This window comes from Balaenoptera ricei, chromosome 8 (genome assembly GCF_028023285.1).
Source record: "Balaenoptera ricei isolate mBalRic1 chromosome 8, mBalRic1.hap2, whole genome shotgun sequence".
NCBI classification, from domain to species: Eukaryota; Metazoa; Chordata; class Mammalia; order Artiodactyla; family Balaenopteridae; genus Balaenoptera; species Balaenoptera ricei.
This window is the reverse complement of record NC_082646.1, coordinates 68,764,306-68,784,850: the sequence shown is the minus strand read 5'-3', so window position 1 is coordinate 68,784,850 and position 20,545 is coordinate 68,764,306. Positions and strand designations below refer to the sequence as shown.

Sequence of the window (20,545 nt, the reverse complement as noted above, 5' to 3'; positions counted from 1 at the left end):
CAGCGGTCTGGATGAGGGCGGTGGCTACAGGATGGGGAAAGGGGAGTGGCTTCAAGAGGTCAGCAGTGAATTCACAGGGCTCCTTTCACTGTGCAGCTAAGGGCAGAATGGGAGGTGCTGCCACCACCCTTCTGATTAGAACCGCGGCAGATGCTCCCACTCTAAGATGAAATGGCGACTGACTCTTTGAGAGACAGGTCTTGGAATAAAAGAGCTTTGTTCCAAATCATGTACTGTGTTGGGTCGCTGAAATATGTCAATTAGTAGCCTCCATTCCAGTAGCACAAAGAATAATTACCCTGACTCCGTGTGTTATCAGTAACATATTCACAGTATTCACAGGCTTTCCTTGCAAATCTGAGCAAAGTGAATTGGAAATCAGCACAGTCCCCAGAATATACAGGTCATGGACATAAAGTACACACCCCAGAGCCTTCCATGGCTTCCTTTCCTGGTCCTCAGAACCACCCCTGGGTGTGGAAACTTCCTTCAAACCATGGTCACCTGGGGAAGCACTGGCACTTTCTTGAGCTTCGGTCAGGCTCAGACTCATCCTTTTGCCTTCATACCAGCAGTGTGGTCTTGGGCAAGGGACAGCCTTGGTCTCAGTTTCCTCATTTGGCATTGGAGACAATAACCACTACCTCACAGGGTTATTCTGAAGATTCTGCTGTGTATCATTTGTTCAGTAATAGCTGAGGCTGAGTGATCGCTAATTATGTGCCAGGCATCTTTCTAAGCACTTTGTATATGAACACTTTAATCTCCTCAGCAACCTCTTGAGATGGGAACTGTTGGGATCCCCATCGGAGATGAGGAAACTGAGGCACACTGAGATCAAGTAAATAACCCAAGGTCACACAGCTACTATGTGTGATTTGTGCCGGTGCCTGGCACATAGTGGACGCTCAGTGGGGATGCTTGTTTCCTTTCCATTGGCCCTAAATATTAATAATATACTAAATGCAAGACAAGCTTAGTCCGTCTATTGCCTTCCAACTTCCAACAGGACCAACTGGTGTGAAATAGCCTGGTGGAAGAGAAGACATTCTCTTCCTAACTAGCACGGGAGGGAGGGGAATTAAGCTAAATTTGAAGCTGACCTTACCTTGGAGGAAGACCTACGGTTGTCGATGAGTACACATTATAAGCACAAATATCATCCGCCAAATTGTCCAGTTGACAATACCTAATAAGTGACCACCGCTGTCCACCAAGAGATCTTGATTGCTTTCCGCCAAAAGCCTCACTCATCCTCTCTGACCAGGTATTTCAGATTCATCCCACTTTACTAAGCACCAACCATCTACTGATATTGTCTGGTTAGGCATCAATCATTTATATATTTATTCAACAAGTACTTACAAAGTAGCTATATGTACCAGGCCTTGTGTTCTGTGCTGGAGATGAGAAACGAATGAGATATGGGTTCTGCCCTCCAGCAACACGGAGTGAGGGGGAGGCTGACCTATTAGCAGGTAAGTTGTGGTATCAAGAGCTTTGAGGGCCAGAGGAGGAAGCTCTGCCCCAAGAATTAAACAAAGACCCCACAATAGTGTGGCTGGGTGGCCAAGCTCTTGAGAGATGATATTTTTTTCAGCTGGAGAAGGAGTAGGGAAGGCATTCCAAAATTACAAATAGAATGGGCAAAGGCCTAAAGACGCAAAAGGATGTGCACATTCCGGAACATTGAACTTCCAGAGTGGCTGGAATGATTGTGGCAAGGGCTCCAAGACACTGTCCCTCGACGCTCAGGTTACAAGGTCATTTTTCTTTATTTTTCAAAATCCAATTGCATCCTGTTCAAGCTCCTACTCACCAAGGTCAGGGAGAAGTTTCATACTATTCCCTTCTTTATAGCTCCCCCTCCCTTGGGTTCTGACAGAACTCAGAGCCCAGGAAAGGTGGAGCCGGAGCAGGGCGCCTGGCTCTCCCTGTGGAGATCACTCATCCGTGTCCAGGCCCAGGTGGTCCATTTTAAGGCGATGTCTCTGTTGGGAGGCTCTGCTGGTCCATCCATGTCAAGCACAGCTGCAGAGACCGTTATCAAGGATTTTGTTAACTTCTCCCCCGGGGCAAGGAGAACCCAGATCGCTGGTCACAAAACGTCTCGTCTCTTCTTTGGGGGAGGGAGGGCGGAAAGACTGGAGAGGGAGGGTGCATTAATTCTTTGCTGGTAAATCCACAGCAACTGGAAACAGGACACAAATTAATGACTCAATAACCTTCCTGTTCTAGGAGTAGAAATAAGGTACAGCTCGCTCCCTTTGCAGACAGGAGAGTAAGGTGAGGAGAGCTGGATGTGTCTGAGCTCACGTTCATGGTCACCTGTGGTCTGGGTTCCAGGCTCAGGGTCAGGTCTGGGCACTGACGCATGGCCCGTGTCTTCCGCAGGTGTGGCAGTGTGGCGGGAGCGTAGAGGTCCTGCCCTGCTCGCGGATTGCCCACATTGAGCGAGCCCACAAGCCCTACACCGAGGACCTCACGGCCCATGTCCGCAGGAACGCCCTCAGGGTGGCTGAAGTCTGGATGGACGAATTTAAAAGCCATGTGTACATGGCATGGAACATACCCCAAGAGGTAGGAAGCCCCCGTGGGGGTGTGTTTCTTGGGGGTTGTTGGGGAAAAAAAAACAAACAAAACACACCTGAGATTCAACCCTTCTTCCCAGGGGATAGCCAGAGTCTTGTTCGCCATGCTGGAGTGAATTCTCAAACCCTAAGATACAAGACGTTGAAGAAAAGTGGCTGACTATAGGGTGCTAAGGCATGTCTTACCCACCCCACCCCTGGTCACCTCCTCCTCGAAGGAGGGCTCCTTCCCTCCAGACAGCAGTGTCCTCATTCTATGTGACAAAGTTGGACCACGTGGCTCCAAGGTTCCAACATGCTCCCAGGTTCTCAGCTTCTCTGACAATAGATATTTCATGGTCCTGGATGACAAATATCCCAGTAATTACCAACATTCACAAAATGCACCTTAATTTCCCTGTAGACTGGATTCAAACTTCTCCATCGAACCTTTGACCAGACCAATAAGGAATATTCCTATGCCTTTGGGATTGCTTGAGCCACATGGATGGGGCTGGGCTACATTCCCACATTTTTTAGGCTACTTTTAACCCTCACCGAACCTCATCATCACCTGCCACTGTCCTCTAGCCCTCTAGTCACGCACACTTAAGAAGTGTGAGAGAGAAAGCAGTGTTTCTTTGGTAGTTCTGTTCAGCCTTGCTGTGTGTCATATGGAAGTAACCTTGGACCGCTGGGTTGGGAGAACCCAACAGATGCCAGCCACGGGATCCCCACCTGCTTGCCAGCTGGTCTGCCTGGAGATCGTTGCTTATGTTGCATTTTATGTGAAACGGAGCTGTTGACTGCATGACCTCTTGCCTTCCTCCCAAGGCCATGGCTTCCCCTCGTGAGTCCTTTAGAAAGCCTCCATTCTCTCTTCCTAATAGGGCAATGATTGATCTTTTCTTAAAGTTTCCATATGAAGGCCTTCTTCCCCGATGTGTCCACCAAGCTAATGTTTTGCTCAGGCTGAGTGATTGAGAAAGTAGGCTGGGTCATGGGTGGGAGCTTTCAGGCAACCCCCTCACTACCACGACCAGGGGGAGTGGTCTTGGGCTGATTGCATCCTCCTACAATCAGTGAGATTTCAGCAGCTGGGAAGAAGAATGAAGAACCAAGCATTACCAGCGGGAGTGCAGCCAGCCCTAATGAACCAGCCCCGAATGCAGCTCTGACAGTGGGAGTGTTTCTAGGGAAACGGTGGTGCCTTCTAGCCCCATCTGTGGCTGTGGGCGTTGGATCACAGCATTCTGGGCAGGATGCTGAGCCCTGCTGTGGGTGTCCTCTGATAGCAAAATGTTAAGCACACTTGGAAACTCCCCAGGAGCTCACCAGCGAAGCGGTGTGGATCCCCGGCTTCTGCAAAGGACTGGGATCCTGTCCATTACTGTTGTCCCCCTTCTCTCTGCACCCCAAAGCTGCAGACTTTGTAGCCCTCTCCCCCCGATTACAGCTGCCAGATGTTGAAATAGACAGCAAATCCAAAGAATAGTAGAGAAGTGAGTGAGTAGAAGTAATTGGAAAATGATGAAACTCAGCGTCTGCCTGTGACTCCTAGAAGAGTTCAAACAAAGTCATGTGGGTGGGGCTGGAGGGGTAACACAAGAAAGCCAGATGAGGGGTGGAAATGTCCAGGATGAAGCCTTAGGAGGAGAAGGAAGGGATCAGCGTGTTTCCTCTTGACCCCCCCCTGTTCGCTTGTATGTCCAGACTCCCTCTTCTGCCTCTTTCAGGTTTGTGGAAAGAGTCAACACTTTTCCACCTCCCGTCCACTTCTCAAGTCACAGCCCAATACTACCTCAAAGCTGCTTTTAACAAAGTCATCATGGGCCTCCTAACTGCTGAATTTAATGGCTATTTTAAGTCTTTCACTTACAGGATCCCACCTTTTCCTTGAAACTCTTCACTCCCTTAGCTCGAGGATTCCACACCCCAGAGCGTCCTCTTCTCTCCGACTGCTCCCAACTCCTTGTGGGCAAGGCTTACTTCCAGTGGTGGCTTAAGTGCTCCCCAGGGGCCCGTCCTTGGCCACCTGCTCTCATGATATGCATCTCCAGGGTAATCCCATCTACTCTTGGGCTCTGCACCACCTATACATTGACGGCTTCCTAGTTACTCTCTCCAGCCAGACTTCTGCCTTTAGCTTCAGACTTTCAGCCACGCATCTTCTCCTGGCTGTTCCCACAGGCCCTTCAGACTGAATCTGACTGCACTGCGTACATCTTTTTCCCCCCGAGTCTGCTTCTGTTCTTATTCTCTGTCTGAAGTCATGGTACCACCATCTGACCAGACATGTGAGCTTAGACCTGAGGGTCTTCCTTTAATCGTCTTCCATTCCCAGTCCATCACCGAGCCCACCTTTCCGTGCCTCTCACTTCTGAGTTCAGGCCTCGTCTCTTCCTCTGCAACAGCCTCTGGTTGGTTTCCCTGGCTCAAGTCTTACCCCTCAAATTCATACTCCCCACTGCCCAAAGTCATCCTTTTAAAAAACTCACAGCGACCATGTCCTTGTCCTACTTGAAAGCTTTACACGACTCTCCGTGTGCACAAGATCAGGCATAAAGTCCGGTGTTAGACATGGATCTGAGCTTTCTCCTCCACCCACCTCTCCAGCCGCACTGCCCACTATCCTTATTTTGGAGGCCCTGCAGACAGCGTGGGCTAGGGGAACTGCCCCGAGCTCCCCGTCCACACCAGGCTGTTTCTCATCTCGGTGTGTTGGCCCATTTCGTCCTCTCTGCTTGGAATTCCTCCCAAAACCGCTTCCCCAGCCTCCACCCTTACCAATTCTCCTCCATCGTTTTAGACTCAGCTCGGGCGACCTCTTCTCTAGAAGCCAGCCCCAGCTGGGGAGAAAGCCCCTTTTTGCCTGCGTGTCTCTGTCATTGCATCATCGCCCTGTAAGAGAATGTTCCGTTGTCTGAAAGTCTCTCTCATTAGACCAGTGAGTCTCAAATCTGGCTGAACTTTAAAATCACTTGGCCTCCACCCCAGAGATTATGATTTAATTGGTTTGGAAGGGGACTTTTTTTTTTAAGAAAGCTCTTTGGGGATTTTAATGTCCATCCAGGGCTGAGAACCATTGCACTAGACCATGGGCTCTCTGAGGACAGATTTTATTATTCATATCTGTGTCACCAGGCCTAGCACAAGGTGGGGCACGTGGTCAGGGCTCAGTAAAACCTCACTAATTCTTGTTAACAAATGAATCTGCTGGCCATATGTGTGATCCCCTTTTCCCTTGGTCAGTGGCTCCTAAAAGCAGATCTACAGACCAACTGCATCAGAATCACTTGGAGACCTTTTAAAAAATACTGATTCTGGGTCTCGTCCTCAGAGATTTTACTGAGGAGGTGTATAGTGGTACCAGAATCTGTAAAAAGCTCCCCAGGTGCTGGTTTGGGAAAACCAGGTTTGGGTGACACTAGTTTAGCTAATCCTGCTTATCTTTCCAAACTCACCCTTAGCGTCACCTACTCCAGGAAGCCTTCCTTGACTGCTCTCCTCCCTTTCCCCTTCATCCTGGCTGCCCCACACCTGGGGATGGACTAAGACCCCTCTTCCACTGTCCCTCAGCACTCTCTGCTTCCCGCCATGCTTCACACTGTGTGCAGAGTCTGTTTACTTGTCTGGATCTTCCAGACTCTGCTTTCAGGCAGACTGTGACTTCTTCCTATTCGTATGCATGATGCTTAGGACAGCACCTGACACAGTCTAGGCACTCAATAAAGATGAGTTGAAAAAGAAAGAAGAGGGAGGAAATGTGGGTGCTGCATCCCTCCATGTTTTCCCCAGTAATTTTCCCAGCTGCCCGTGATGTGGTGGCATCTCAATACATTCTGTTCAGTCACAGGCGCATGTGTTCCCGATTTACTTAACGTTTTGTCTACAGCATCCCAACTGCAAATGTAGAGCTGGAACCCTTCACCCCTGCCTAGTGGCTCCCTGGAGAATTAAATAAGTTAATATGTGGAAAGACTTTGATCAGTGCTTGGCAAATGGAAAGCACTAGAGAAGTGTTAACTCTTGTTGTCCACGTGATCACCTGCACCCTCTGCATTCCCGCCCCAGCTTTAAAATGCTCTTGCTGAGCAGTCATCCTCCCTCGCTTCCTTCTATGCGGAGTCCTTCCTGGGCGGTGCACTGAACAGAACCAGCTCTCTCACTCACTCTTAATCACATTCAGTCCCAAGCTTTTGGAAATCCAGAGGAGCCTTCCGCTCATGCAGCCTCTACTTTAAGTGAAAATCAGTTTGCTTATCAACAAACAAAGTCAGTCTGCAGCAAAGCATCAGTATTTTCTTACACAGGGTTCAGGAGCTCTAGATGCGCCCCTGCTTCCTCTTGCCCGAAGACAGGCTGAGTGCCAAGGATGACTCACCACGGTTCTTAGGCAACAGCCCTTCTTTGGGTTTGGCTACAAGGAATTTTGTGTCTGGCTGCACACACAGGCAGGAATACTGGACAGCTTTTTGTGTGGCTAAGTACGTTAGTGTCCTAGGGCTGCCAGAACAAATGATCACAAACTGGTGGCAGAAATGTGTTCTGTCACAGTTCTGGAGGCCAGAAGCTCCAAATCAAGGTGCTGTCAGGGCCGTGCTCCCTCCAAAGGCTCTGGGGGAGGATCCTTCCTTGCCTTTTCCAGCTTGTGGTGGCTCTAGGGGTTCCTTGGCTGGTAGATGTATCTTTCCATTCTCTGCCTCTGTCTCTGTGTCTCTGTGCGTTCAGGCCTCCCTCTCCTTTCTCTTATGAAGATGTAGGCTCATCCAAAATCCAGAACGATTTCGTCTCAAGATCTCTAGTTAATTATATCCACAAGATCCTATTTCCAAATAAGGTCACGTTTGGAGGTTCTGGGCGGACATGATACTGGGGAGGGGCACTATTCAACCCTCTACACTAAGTATTTAGCAAAGGGGGAAGATACGTTTATTGTTTTCTAATAATAAAGGTCAAGGTGACCTTCTCTGAGAATGTTTGCTTATTTCTCAATTTCCTCCCCCTGCTCTGAAAAAGAGTTTGATGCAATTTACAGTAAACACACAGTACAGATGTGCTGAACCGTTAAAATGGAAAGGCAAAAGTCCATTAGTAAACAGGAAGAGGAAAGGGACACGATATCCAGACACGTTAAGCTGAGCAAAACTCTGGTTCTTGAGTCTCCTAGACGTTAAAGGAGAGATGGACTCCTGATGGATTGTCTCTCCCCCACTTTTGATTAGATTATAAGTAGAGAGACAAACCTTCCTTTGATCCTGAATGTAGAAAGGAAGTTTTCCCATGGGAACCTAGATTTTTAGGAAAATACAGAGGCCTTCCTGAGGTAGGTTCTTCTAGTTGCTTTCTGTAATAGCTGAGACAGTGTTAATTTGTCATCACATAAAGGCAAGTATAGCATGAAGCGAGAAGACCTGGATCCAGGCAAATAGCTTTGTGATGTGAGGATAAAGTGCAGAGAAGTTTAAAGAGTTAATACTTAACAGATGTCTTGGGGTGTGGGGGGGGGGGTGAGCAGGATACCTTTATTGTCAGTTGCTAAGTTCACTATTTCATAAATATTTTTTCAACTCGGTCTCATCAATATAGTTCAGGCGCAGCGCTAGACTGTGGGTACAGAGGTCAGCAGAACATGTTTCCTGATCGTCAGGGAGCCGGGGTCCAGCAGAGAAAGGCCAAGTAGCAGTTGCTGGGAGGGCTCCCAGCAGGAGCCAGGGAGCAGACCCATCAGAGACAAGGTCATCGAGAAATATTCAAAAGGTATATCCTCACTGAAACTGCACCCTAGGAGTCTGGAACTTAAACCTTCAGGCTGTGGCAGGTTCAAATTTTTACATGACCTGAACTCTGGTGGGCAAAAATAAATGTATTTCTTCTATATCTACATTTTGTTTTGACTCAAGCCCCTGTTGACTGATATCAAAAATGTGTTCTGATCATGTCCAGATACATGCAGCAGCCATCTTTGTGATTTTTCCCAGACATTTCAGACTTAAACTGTCAATTTCATCATTTCCCAACCCCCGTAACTTGATCCCGGAGTTGATGGCAGAACCAGATGGGGTCACACTGCCAGCACATGGACTGCAGTGTCGGTGGGAGAGAGCTGTATGTGCTTCCCCATCTTCCTCTGTCTCTGCTCTGGGCTGATGTCTCATGAGATACCATGTGCCCCTCTGATCCCTGGCTCCATGGTGTCGTCCTCTGAGATGTCACCCGTCTCCATCTGATCCCCAGCTGGAGGGACCCCCCTCCATCCTCTGCTGTGGCATCAGCTCTTTCTCAGCTGCTTCTGTGCCCTGTTCAACAGCTGGGGTGCAAGCCCAGGGCTTCCCCTCTGCTCTGGGATCACAAGAAACGTAGGGGCTTCTCTCTCGCTCTCACTCAAGGACACATCCATGTCTCCATGTCTACTCCTTGTCTGCTGCATGTGGCAGCAGGTGGCTCAAGGGCCACCTCTCTGGTACACCTGGGAAGTGAGAGACACAGTGCTGTCTATGCTAAGCCCCCCAGGCGTAAAGAGAGAGGCTGCTTCTCCCATAGGGACTTGGTCTTAGGAGGCAATAGGGCAGGCTCCTAAAAATGTGCCGGGTAAATTTTAATGCACAAACTCCAGACCCAGGTTGATTGGGTTCAACTCTCAGGTCCACCACTTATTAGCTATGGGACTCTGGGCAAGTCACCCAGGAGGTCACTGAACCTCCCTTTGTCTCAACTCCTCATCTGTAAAATGAGTATTATATTGTGCTCTCTCATAGGTTTAAATGGGACCATGTACATACATAAATTTAATATAAGTAAAATATAAATATATGTGCCTGTCTCATGCAGAGCACAGCCTGACACATTGTGTTATGTAAGACTTAGCTGCCATGATCCTTAGGAATAGTAATGTAATTAGCATTATTCCATCTTCAACTCTTTCCCTTCCCTCTTCCTCTCCCCCAGCAGTTCAGAATCTCTCATCTTATCTCTTGAGGTAGAGAAAACCTTAATCAGACTGTATTCTTCCCATTTATTTCACTTATACAAAGACTACAGCTTTTTTTTCTTTTAGTCATTTTTAAGGATTTGCATCTTTATTTTCAATGGCTTTTGATGACAGTCCCCATCAGTGCTGATCTGGCTGATGTTTCACAGACCAAACGGGGACAGTTATGGGGCCAAGGCACACGTTGGGAAGTGCATGAGTTATATTCCCAGGTTGTCCCTTCACCAGACAGTCTCCAGAACCGTGGTTGGGGAGGTTCAGGGAAAAGCTGTGCCCTGGTGGTGGCTGAATCTCTGTGTTTGCATCCTGTGCAGGACTCAGGAATCGACATCGGGGACATCACTGCAAGGAAGGCTCTGAGGAAACAGCTGCAGTGCAAGACCTTCCGGTGGTACCTGGTCAGCGTGTACCCAGAGATGAGGATGTACTCAGACATCATTGCCTATGGGGTGGTAAGGAGCTCGCCCAGACGCAGACAGAGAGCAGGACCAGAGAGAGGTGTGGAGAGTCAGGGAGGGAAAGAGCCTCTTGGCCCCCAGTATGGGACCTGTGGTAGACCTGTGGACAAGAGGCTGATTTCTGGAGCTGAGTGGGAGGCAGCCTATGCTTTCATAGCCCAAACCTCTCCATTCCCTTGAGAGAGGTGCTTAGTCTCTCCTTTACAGTCCTAAGCAATTCAGCTCTGGCCCCAAACCTGCATATCCCACTTAATTATGCAAAAACCTTCAGTCAGGTTAAGATTGCAAGACAACGTAACAAACCCCACTGTTCCTCAAGCGTGGGTGCCTGAAGTTCTACCAACCAGCCTGCATGCCTCCCCCACCCACGGGGCTATGTCTTTCACTCACACAGAGCCTCCTGGTAAGGCGTTCTGGGAAATATAACCTTCCTGAGTTTGCTGTATTTTGAGGGATGTTTTAGTAGTTTCCACTTATTGATTGGCAGCGAGCAGTTCCCCCAGGAGAGGCAGCAAGACAGAGGACAGAGCAGAGGGTTTGGACCTGGTTCCAATCTTGACCCAGCCACTTCCTGGGCAAGTGTCTTAATGTCTGTTGGCCTTAGTTTCTTCAAATGTTAAGTGTGGTAAAATAATACTGTCCTCGTGGGTAGAAGAAAGTCTCAGATACATAAATGTATTTTGTGTCTAAGGTTAAAATACTTTGAACATAATAAACTCTCCCATTCTTCCAATATCCCCAGGACCATACAACTCTTAAGGTATTTTAAATACCTGATTGATTTTTGGATATCTCACCTGGTTTTTGCTGACTGAACACATAAAGATTTTCTATGACAGTTAAGCCCTCAAAACTGCCCTCAAAACTATCCCCTGGGGCCACCTGCCTTACCCTCACCCCCTGCTGTGTTACAGATGGGGAAACAGAGAGGCAAAGTGACTTGCGCATATTCACACAGTTAATCAACAGTGAAACTGAGTCTAAAACATCAGCTTCTGATATCACTCTCATTCCTCCCTTTGCAGTGTCCCCTCAGACCTTTTAGATATCCCAGGATGAAAACTTGAAGGAAGAACTGAGGCCTCTTCCTTTGATGACCTGTGCTCAGAACTGAGTTCAAGGCCTGCCTCGGCAGGAACACTATGGGTACAACATCAGCCTGGGAGGGGAAGAATCCTTGCTGAAGGGTTAGCCTCAGTGTTCCCTGGGGACCTCCCAACTCTCACATCCTAGGATTCTAAAGGAGACAGAGCCAAGGTCCCAGGAACTACCCCCTTCCCACCCTCCTGCAGGGCCTCTGTTGTCCCCGGAGGCCAGCCTGTAGGAGGGGGTCATATCTTCCCACAAGAGTCCCCATGGCATGGCTGACGTGTCCTGAGAGAACCGCCCAGTAGCCTCTTGCCTCTCCACTTCCCAGGCTGGTATAATTCAGATGTCAGAAAACTCCTCAGCTGGTGCTGCCCAGCTTTTACCTGAGGCTCCAGATCCTGTCATCACCATGGAAACACACTGGACTGTGAGGTGCCCATCCGTCCCATCTACCTCCCCAGAACCATCCTGAGGATGCGGCAGTTACTGGTACCCCTACACTCAGCCCTTAGCAAGTTGTGTGTGCTGCTTGGCCACTGTTGAACCCAGCCCAAACAGAATAGTTATGCTACTGTGGCTCCAGAGAAACTATTGGCCCAGACCTCTGGGAGCCAGGGCAAGCTTCTGGATTCATGGTCTCACCAAGCTATCAGCTGTAGCTAAAGAGTATTAGCCAAACTCAGCCAGAGAAGCAGGGAAAGCAATAACAGTGGAGGTGTATGCACGCAGCCATTGCAGTTCTGGGTCTTGGCCCAGGACATTCTTGTCTTCCAAGCAAAAGGGTCTCATCTTATGAGCACATACAGCAGGTTTACCATGTATTCTCCTCACCACCACACCCAGAAACCTTTGGTTGGTCAAATAGTAAGTGGCATATACAGGGTTGTGATCCAGATCCGTTTGAGTCCACAGCTGGGGCTGTTTTCACTCTGTTGTGCTGAAAAACCATCCACTCGCCATCCCAGAGGGCTGAGCTGTGTCAGCCGTTCCTGGGGCTGGCGGAGGTCTCTGACCCCCTGCATGTTCATCTGCCAGCAGCTGTTCAGGGCCCAGCCAGCCCCCCTCCCTCCTGCCTCCTCAACAGTCTGGGTTCTTACATGAGCAGATATATGCTTGCTTGTCCAGGAGCATAATGAACTCTTAATGGGGGCAGAAAGGTGACAATGGGCAAGGCAGGATGCAGCACAAGAGCAAGAGGATTTCTGGGGCTGAATCTTTCTTCCTGGTGATTACTTTACTTTTATTCTGAAATGGAAAGACCAGATGTCTTCTCAGGGGCATGTTTTTTTTTTTTTTTTTTTTTTTTTTTCCCTTCCAACTCATGCCTAAGCTGCATTGCTCAGGTCAAATAACCCCCTGGGACTCTCAGGCCACTGTCAAGTCTATATAACCCTGCCCATTAATCTAGTAATAGGTCCCACTAATGCCTCCTGCAGGCTGAAGGGCCTGTGGGCCCCGCTGTGTGGGCATGGGCATCCGCCTGGATCACCGAGCTCCAGGCCTGGGAGATGGCATGGCTTTGGATAATCCCAGCTCTGGTGCTGACAGTAGAGATGGAACAGCATCTGGAAACAGACATGCCTGCTTCTGAACATTAGCTTTGCTACTTAATCACTACGTGACCTTGACAGTTTGCAAAACCTGAAAGGTTATAGTCACATCACTTCATGGGGCGTCTTTCACAGTCTCAGGATTGTCTCCATGTGCATGATGGAAAGAGCTTGGACTTTGGAGACTGACAGACTCCAGCTCTGCCATTTGTCCAACTATGATGCCATTCATTCACTGTTCATTTTCTTCATTCATTCACACATACTTACTGTCTAATATGTGCCAGGGCTGACCCATGTCGCAGGCAGTGAGAAAGCCTGAGAGCTAGTCTGGTGACTGATAGAGGAGACGGGCAAGTGGAGAAGCGACAAGAATACAGCGTGTTAAGTGCTGCAATCAGAGAAATGGAGGTGTTGGCCTCACACCCAGATGTGGGTCAGGAAAGGCTTCCAGAGTGACAGAGAAGCTGAGAACCACAGGAAGAGGAGGATTCAGTCAGGGAAAAGAGAAGGCCGGGGCAGAGGGTCCATGCAGTGGGAACAGCATTACAGACCAAGAGGTGTGCAGAGCTTCCTACTGTAACACACTTCTTGCACCCTTAAAAGAGATAGTATTACCGATCTGGCTATGTTATTTTGAGAATTAGGTGGGAAAATGCATGGAAAGCACTTCACCTGGCACCTGGCACATAGATGCAGTCATAAAAGCTAGTTTCCCTGAACGGCCTTCAGAAAGGTTATAGCGGTAATAATAGCAGCTAACAATTATTGCACATTTGCTATTTGTCAGGCCCTGTGCTGAGTACTTATAGATATTGTTTCAGTTAATCCACAAACCTATGAGGTTGGCACTAGTATTATCCCTATTTGAGAGAGAAGGAAACAGACAAGGAATTATGTTGCTTTGTCCAAGGCCACACAGCTGGAGCCAGGATTCTATCTCAGCCTGTCTCTCCCAACTTCCTCAACAGACCACCTGCTTAATGGGGGGTGGATGACACAGAGCCAAGGAGGACTTTATCAAAAGGCACCACCCACCCCTCATTCAGAGGCCAGCTTCGGGGATCCAGGGGAGATCCAAGTCTGACATCAGGGCTTTCTGGAACTTTCTCTTTGCAGTAGAAGTTAGCAGGTCTCACTGATGGATTACAGTGTTCGGCTTCAAATGTGACACCCACCCCTCCATGGGCTGTGGGAGAAGTCCAGAGAGTATTTGCATATGCTCCTCCCACACAGGCCAGCCAAGTAGTTGGTTTATGATAGAGGATTTGCTGCATCGATGCTTCTGGGGCCCTGCCTGGGGAACTGACACATGTTCATATTTCTGCAGAACCTCTAAACTTCAAGTTTGAGATTGAGCCGCTATCACCCAGTAAAGGAAAGGGAGCTCAAGAGAAAACAATTTGACTCTGTTCCTTGTCCCCTGTCAAGAACAGGGGACGCATAGAGCACACGTGGGCCTCTGGTTATCTGTTCCGTTTCGCACCCCTTAACTGGGTTCACTGCACTCCTGCCACGTCCATCAGGACTACGAAAACTTAGCTGCTGTCTGCCTCTGGCCTTCCCCAGATAGATGACCCACCTGTGGCCCATTGCCCTGGTCTCCCCTGGATTCTGATCTCCAGCCTCCTGTTGTGAACAGAGTGCTTTGATTGCTAAAAAGAGCTATTGAAGCTAGCTCAAGTTTAGATGGATAAAGATACCACAAACTCTCTCATGGGCTTAGGAACTAAAGTACAGCTGGACATGAGCACTCGAGCTGGGAAGCCACTAAAACCGCAGCGGGGGCAGGATGATCTCTCTTGTCTCTAAATCTATCTGCCTCCTGCCTTATCTCCTCCTTGATCACCACTGGATTCCTCTGCTTGCACATGCCCAACAGATCCACCACACCCAGTCTAAATGGCCTCACCATACTAGTGGCCAGCACCCACTGACCACAGTGTCTGGTCTCTCATCTGGACTCCTAGGACAGAATAAGAGGATAATGAGATAGTCACATTCCAGAAAGAGAAGGATCAGGAGAGAGGAGAAAAGAAAGACAATTGTTAATTCATTCTAAGCTATGAGTTGGTGCCCGCCATGGTCTACTCAGCTATGGCATGGGAGCCAGACCATGTGGACCACAAGCTGCCCTTTCTGAAGGCTGAGAGTGAGCTTAAGCCAGAAAGGGACATTGAATATCGGCTTTCCTACCTAGACGTGGTAAGACATTGGTTCATGGTACCCATACATTTGTTCTGTTGATTGCCATGTGCTTGCAGGTGAAGATAAGAGATACCTCTCTCTTCTCCTGCTCCCACTCTGGCCCCCTTCTCTCTTATTCTCCCACCAGACCTCCCACTCTGGAGAACCCTCATCAGCTGGGCCTCCGCTGGGGCCTGGCCAACCACTGCTGGATCTGCAGGAAGCAGAGAAGGCCTGGTCCTAGAGGATATCCCAGGCCCCCAAACAGCTGACATGTTGCCCACTTCCCCCAACCCTCAAGAACAAAGACTTCTATCCACGGACTTCTGAAGGCCATTATGCCACCCTTGTGCAAAAGGAGGGGGTGAAAAATCTAGTACCAACTCGTGTGTGTTCATGCATATCTTTTATTTTTACCTAGACTATCTCAGCTCCCCAAACCCAGCTTGCTGTTTAACAGCATCCTAATGCTTCTCCTTCAGAGGAGGCTGGTCTTCCCTCAGCACCCTGATGCAAGGCAAAAGCTGGGCTGGTGCTTGTTGGTTTCCATAGTATTCAGGGGGCCTCGGATTGATTATGGAAGCAGAGCCTGTCGCAGTGGAATGCTTGCTTCTCCTGATTTAATGCATCTGTTTCTCTGTTCCTTTCTCTTTGGTGTGGCCGCCTCTCCTCTGGTGTTCAGCTGCAGAACTCTCTGAAGACTGATTTGTGTCTTGATCAGGGTCCAGACACAGAGAATATTCCTATCTTGTACATCTGCCACGGGATGACACCCCAGGTGAGTGCTCTGAGAGATCCCCGTGCACGTGTGTGTCTGGTGTGGGGAAGGAAAAGCTAAACTCTGTCATGGCTACTCTGGGCCCAGAGGTCTTGGGAGCTTTTCATTAAGAAGTATCCTCATGAGCAAAAAAGAGAGTCATACCTGCCATGCCTGGAAGGAGTCTGAAGGAGCAGATGCTGGGACACCAGGATCCCCTGGGGTGGGGCACAAGGAAGGTGATACATCTCTAAAGAGGAACACCTGCCTCCGTTGGGGAGACTGTGCGTAAATTACAGCCCTGGCCCTGGCAGCCATGCCTTTCCCTAGCAGGAGGGAACCCAAAGTTCCCCAGGCTTGCTGATGTCTCAGAGTCCCTTCGGAGTGCCACTTCACAGCCTCAGGCTCTGCCCTTTAGTAGATCATAGCTGGGACCAAAATTTATAGCCATGAGATCCTTGCTAGCTCCTCTGACTTTCTGGTGGAGAATGAAGGGAAGCTACCAGGAAAGTAAGTTATCCCCCCAGAATTCTCCATTCATAGGCTAGGCTTCAGATATCTGAAGAGGATATTGAGACACTGGCAAGAGAAATGGTTTATTCAACAAAGTACAATGGGCAATCCTTGACCAAGAGTGCCATAGACTGACCTGTTATGACTTGACATTTTCAGAGTTTACTTATCTTACCTCCAGAAGTGTACAATGATTTGTAAAAGGTATCTTAGTATAGAAGATGTGTATATTTGTGCAATTGCAATTTAGTGCTTAAAAGAGTTGTTACCTGCCTAAACACACAGCTAAAGGATATTGCGATGTGTGTGTACCCGGTATACTATGCCAAGACTTCCCAGGAATTGTCCACTGTGATCTCCACCACCTTGTCCTTTCTGTGGGCCAAGCTGCTGTGACATCACTGAGTGGCCAGTCACAGGTCAGCAGATCGCACTGTCTTCACACCACACAGTACAGCAACTCATTCTCCATTATTACAATGGTGTGACATTTTTGAATGAGTGACTATTTTTATGTGAACTTTTTATTGACATAGAACATATATACAGAAAATAGACAAATTATAAGTGTACAGGATTAATGAATTTTCAGGACAAACACACTCATGTAAACAGCACCCAGGTCAAGAAAAAACATTATTGCTTGATTTTGAATTTTATGTAAATAGGATCATAGGGTATATGCTTTCTCATGTTGGCATCTTTCTTCCATCATATCTGTAAAGTACTTCCTTACTGTTACGTGTAGTTGTAATCTGCTCATTTTTGTTACTATGTAGTATTGCATCTTATGAATATACCATTTTCACTATATAGTCTACTGTTGATGGACAATTGGGCTATTGCCAGGTTGGGAGTATTACGAATACTGTTGCTATGAACATCTTGTCCATGTCTTTTGGTGCACATATGTACTAATTTCTTTTGGATTTATACCTAGGAGTCAAATCACTGAGTCATAGGGTTGACATATGTTCCTTTTCTTTTATTAGTTATCTATTTTATACATATTAGTGTATATATGTCAATCCCAATCTCCCAATTCATCCCACCACCACCCCCCTCCCCAGCTTTCCACCCTTGGTGTCCATATGTTTGTTCTCTACATCTGTGTCTCTATTTCTGCCTTGCAAACCAGTATATGTTCATTTTCTGTAGACAGTACCTACATTAGTCTGCTAGGGCTGCCATAATAGAATGCCATAGGCTGGGTAGCTTAAACCATAGAAATTTATTTTCTCACAGTTATGAGGCTGAAAGTCCAAGATCAAAGTGCCAGCTGAGTTGGTTTCTGCTGAGAGCTCTCTTTCTAGCTTGCAGATTGTCGCCTCCTCGCTGTGTCCTCACGTGACAGGGGGAGAATGAGCAAGCCCTCTGGTGTCTCTTCTTAAAAGGACACTAATCCAATTGGATCAGAGCTGTACCCTTATGACCTCATTTAACCTTAACTTGAAGATTTGGGAAATTCTTAGCCTGTCCATTTTGCAAAAAAATGAGAAAGCTTCTTCTGGAGAGAATACCAAGAGTGTGACTGAACAACCATTTGATTAAGAGATCGTGGGTGGGATTCATGGACTTAATCAGTCATCTCACAGCAGAAGGCATCAGTAGAGATGGGCTTATACCAGCAGAGACACTGCCAGTTTGAACTAAAGAAAAAGTGGGGCAGAGTGAAGGAACGCTATTGGACTTCTTGGATTCTATAAGATGGGACCATATAGCTATTCAGTTGTGAACAGGCACTATTCCTCAAGAAAAGGGAAGAATGATACTGAAGGTGATTCAGAGACCATCAGGGCTGCCACTGCCACCACAGGCCCAGGGGTAAGGCTGTTCCCTCAAAGGATGGGCCTGCTGCTCTGGTTTCAGTGGGCAAGGATGGCCCTGCCCAGTACCAGAGGGGTAGGGCCAAAGCAGCAAGCACCTTGGGTGGGGCCACTCCAGAGAGCTGAAGGGGCAGGCAGCCCTGCAGAGCCGTGAGGGTGATGCTGCCACCCCAGTGGGCCTGGAGGGCAGAGTATCGAGACAAAAGATGATTATTCTTGAGCCTTAAGATCAAGTGGAGTTTGCCTTGCTGTGGTTTGGGCTTGCTTGGGGCCCATCAACCCTTTCTTCCTTCCAATTTCTCCCTCTTGGAATGCGATCATCTATCCTATGCCTGTCCCGCCATCACATTTTGAAGGCACATAACTTGTCTGATTTCACAGTTTCTTAGCTGGAGAGAAATTTTGCCTCAGGATGAATCATACCTTGTGTCTCACACATATCTGATTTAGATGATATTTAGATGATATTTGGACTTTAGACGAGTTGATGCTGGAATGAGTTAAGACTTTTGGGCTGTCGGGATGAAATGAATGTATGTTGAATGAGAGAAGGAAAGGAATTCATGGGGCCAAGAGCAGAATGCTCTTGACTGAAATTGTGTCACCCCAAAATTCACGTGTTGAAGTGCTAATCCTGACTATATTCGGTGTAAGGAAGTAATTAGGTTAAATAAGGTCATAAAGTGGAGCCCTGATTTGAGAGGATTGGTGTCCTTCTAAGAAGAGCCACCAGAGAGCTCCATCATTCCCTGTCTCTGCCACGTGAGGACACACGAAGGAGGCAGTCGTTTGCAAGCCAGGAAGAGAGCTCCCTCATAAGAAACGAAATGCCAGCACCTTGATCTTGCACTTCCAGACTCCAAAACTGTGTGAAAATAAGTTTCCATTGTTCAAGCCGCCCAGCCTGTGGCATTTTGTTATGGCGGCCAGAGCCATCTAAAATACTGTCAGTTTTCCAAAGTAGTTGTATTAATTTTTACTCCCACCAGCCATATATTAGAGTTCTAGTTATTCCCCAGTCTTGCCGGTATTTGGTACTATCTGTCTTTTTAAACTTCTAGACATTATGGTGGTTGTATAGTGCTATCACATTGTAGGTTTAATTTGCATTTCTCTGATTATAAATGCAGCCAGTCACCTGAGTCTTCAGTTGTTCTTGAGTGTGGGTCAAGATGGCCAGGTCACAGGTAGTTCGGTCTTTGTGTAAATTCCCTCTCTGCTTTGTAATGCTTACGATCAAGAACACAACAGGTAAACTTTCTTTTAACAAATCTGTGTGGAAGTGTGCAGGGTTGGTGCTTATCTAGAGCACTGACCAAGCGTCAGGTGTTTCCTCCGCGGGATGATGGCTGTCTGTTCAAGCAGAGGCTGCCAGTCTGCCAGCTGCAGGTGATTCAACATGGGGCAGTCTGTGTTGTTAGGAGTGTGGATTCTGGAGCCAGCTCGCCTGAGTCCAGATGTCAGCTCTGAAACTTTCTAGTTGTGAACCTTCGGGCAGGTTTTTCGATTTGGGCCTATTTTTTTAATCTGTAAATTATAGATTAATAACGGTATATACCATAACGGTTGTTGAAAGGATGTAATACATTTAAATAGTGCTCGATAAATGTTAGCTATTGGTATTGCTATAATGATAATATTATTATTATTACTGCTCATTGAGCCTTGCTCAGTATAAATACCCTCAAGTTTCTAACTCCAACCCACATTGGACTGACTTTCCTTGACCTCATGTGCCATGTGCCGTGGGTTCCTGCTCTGGTCAAAGCCGACCCATAGACTACGAGAGCATTTTGCTATAGCAGCAAAAATGCAGTGGTGTAGGGGCAAGGGCAGTGAATGGGGCATCAGGAAGCCTGAGTCCTAGGCCTGGTCTTGCCACACATTTGCAATGTCACCTTAACCCTCTCTGGGCCTTTATTTTGTTTTATTCTTTTACTGAGGTGTACTTTTACACTAAAGTACACACATCTTAGGTGTACAGTTCAATGAGTTTCCACATTTGTAGACACTGTACAGGCACCACCCAGATCAAACTCATCATCCCAGTGGGCGTCCTCACTGCGCCTCTTGGTCAATACCTCTACACAAAGGTAATGACAATTCTGATCTCTAGCACCATTGATTAGGTTTGTCTGGGTCTGTATCCTTATCTGTAAGCGAGGAAGTTGGACTGGCCATCTCCAGGCCCAGCTCTGCCAGCTGTGACAATCTGCTTACCTCGAATTCTTTTGTTCTGAAATTCAGTTGGCCTGGGAAGCTGTGAGTTTGTGCTGTGCTTGCCAGGAATTCTGGGAGTTGCCTTCCCTTGATGCTTTGTAAATCAGCTTCTCGATGTGGAGCTGCAGCAAGCAGACTTGGGTCCCCCTCCCCGTTCCCCACAGAAGCCTCGTATACGTGGGCTGTATATGGAACACTGGGCCCAGTTGCCCTCTCCTACCAGGCCTGCAGCTGAGGTGCACAGCCCAGAGGTAAGGAGGCTTGAGACCAGCCTCAAATCACACACATTTCCCAGAACAGAGAGGTGTAGGTACTCTGCTGTGGCAGGAGTTTGTTGAGTATGGCCTTCCCAGTGAATTGGGAGAGCTGGGGAGAACTGGTCAT

At 47.9% G+C, this 20,545-nt stretch overlaps 1 protein-coding gene across 3 annotated transcripts in view; it reads left to right on the top strand.

Moving 5' to 3' along the window:
- The window catches only part of GALNT18 (polypeptide N-acetylgalactosaminyltransferase 18), a 339,857-nt gene that overhangs the window by 278,660 nt on the left and 40,652 nt on the right, over positions 1-20,545 (top strand). For all 3 annotated transcript variants that reach the window (XM_059931141.1, XM_059931140.1, XM_059931139.1), the window contains exons 7-9: positions 2,395-2,580; positions 9,876-10,013; positions 15,528-15,623. In XM_059931141.1, the coding sequence (XP_059787124.1) occupies positions 2,395-2,580; positions 9,876-10,013; positions 15,528-15,623 (420 nt within the window). The remainder of the gene's footprint in view (positions 1-2,394; positions 2,581-9,875; positions 10,014-15,527; positions 15,624-20,545) is intronic.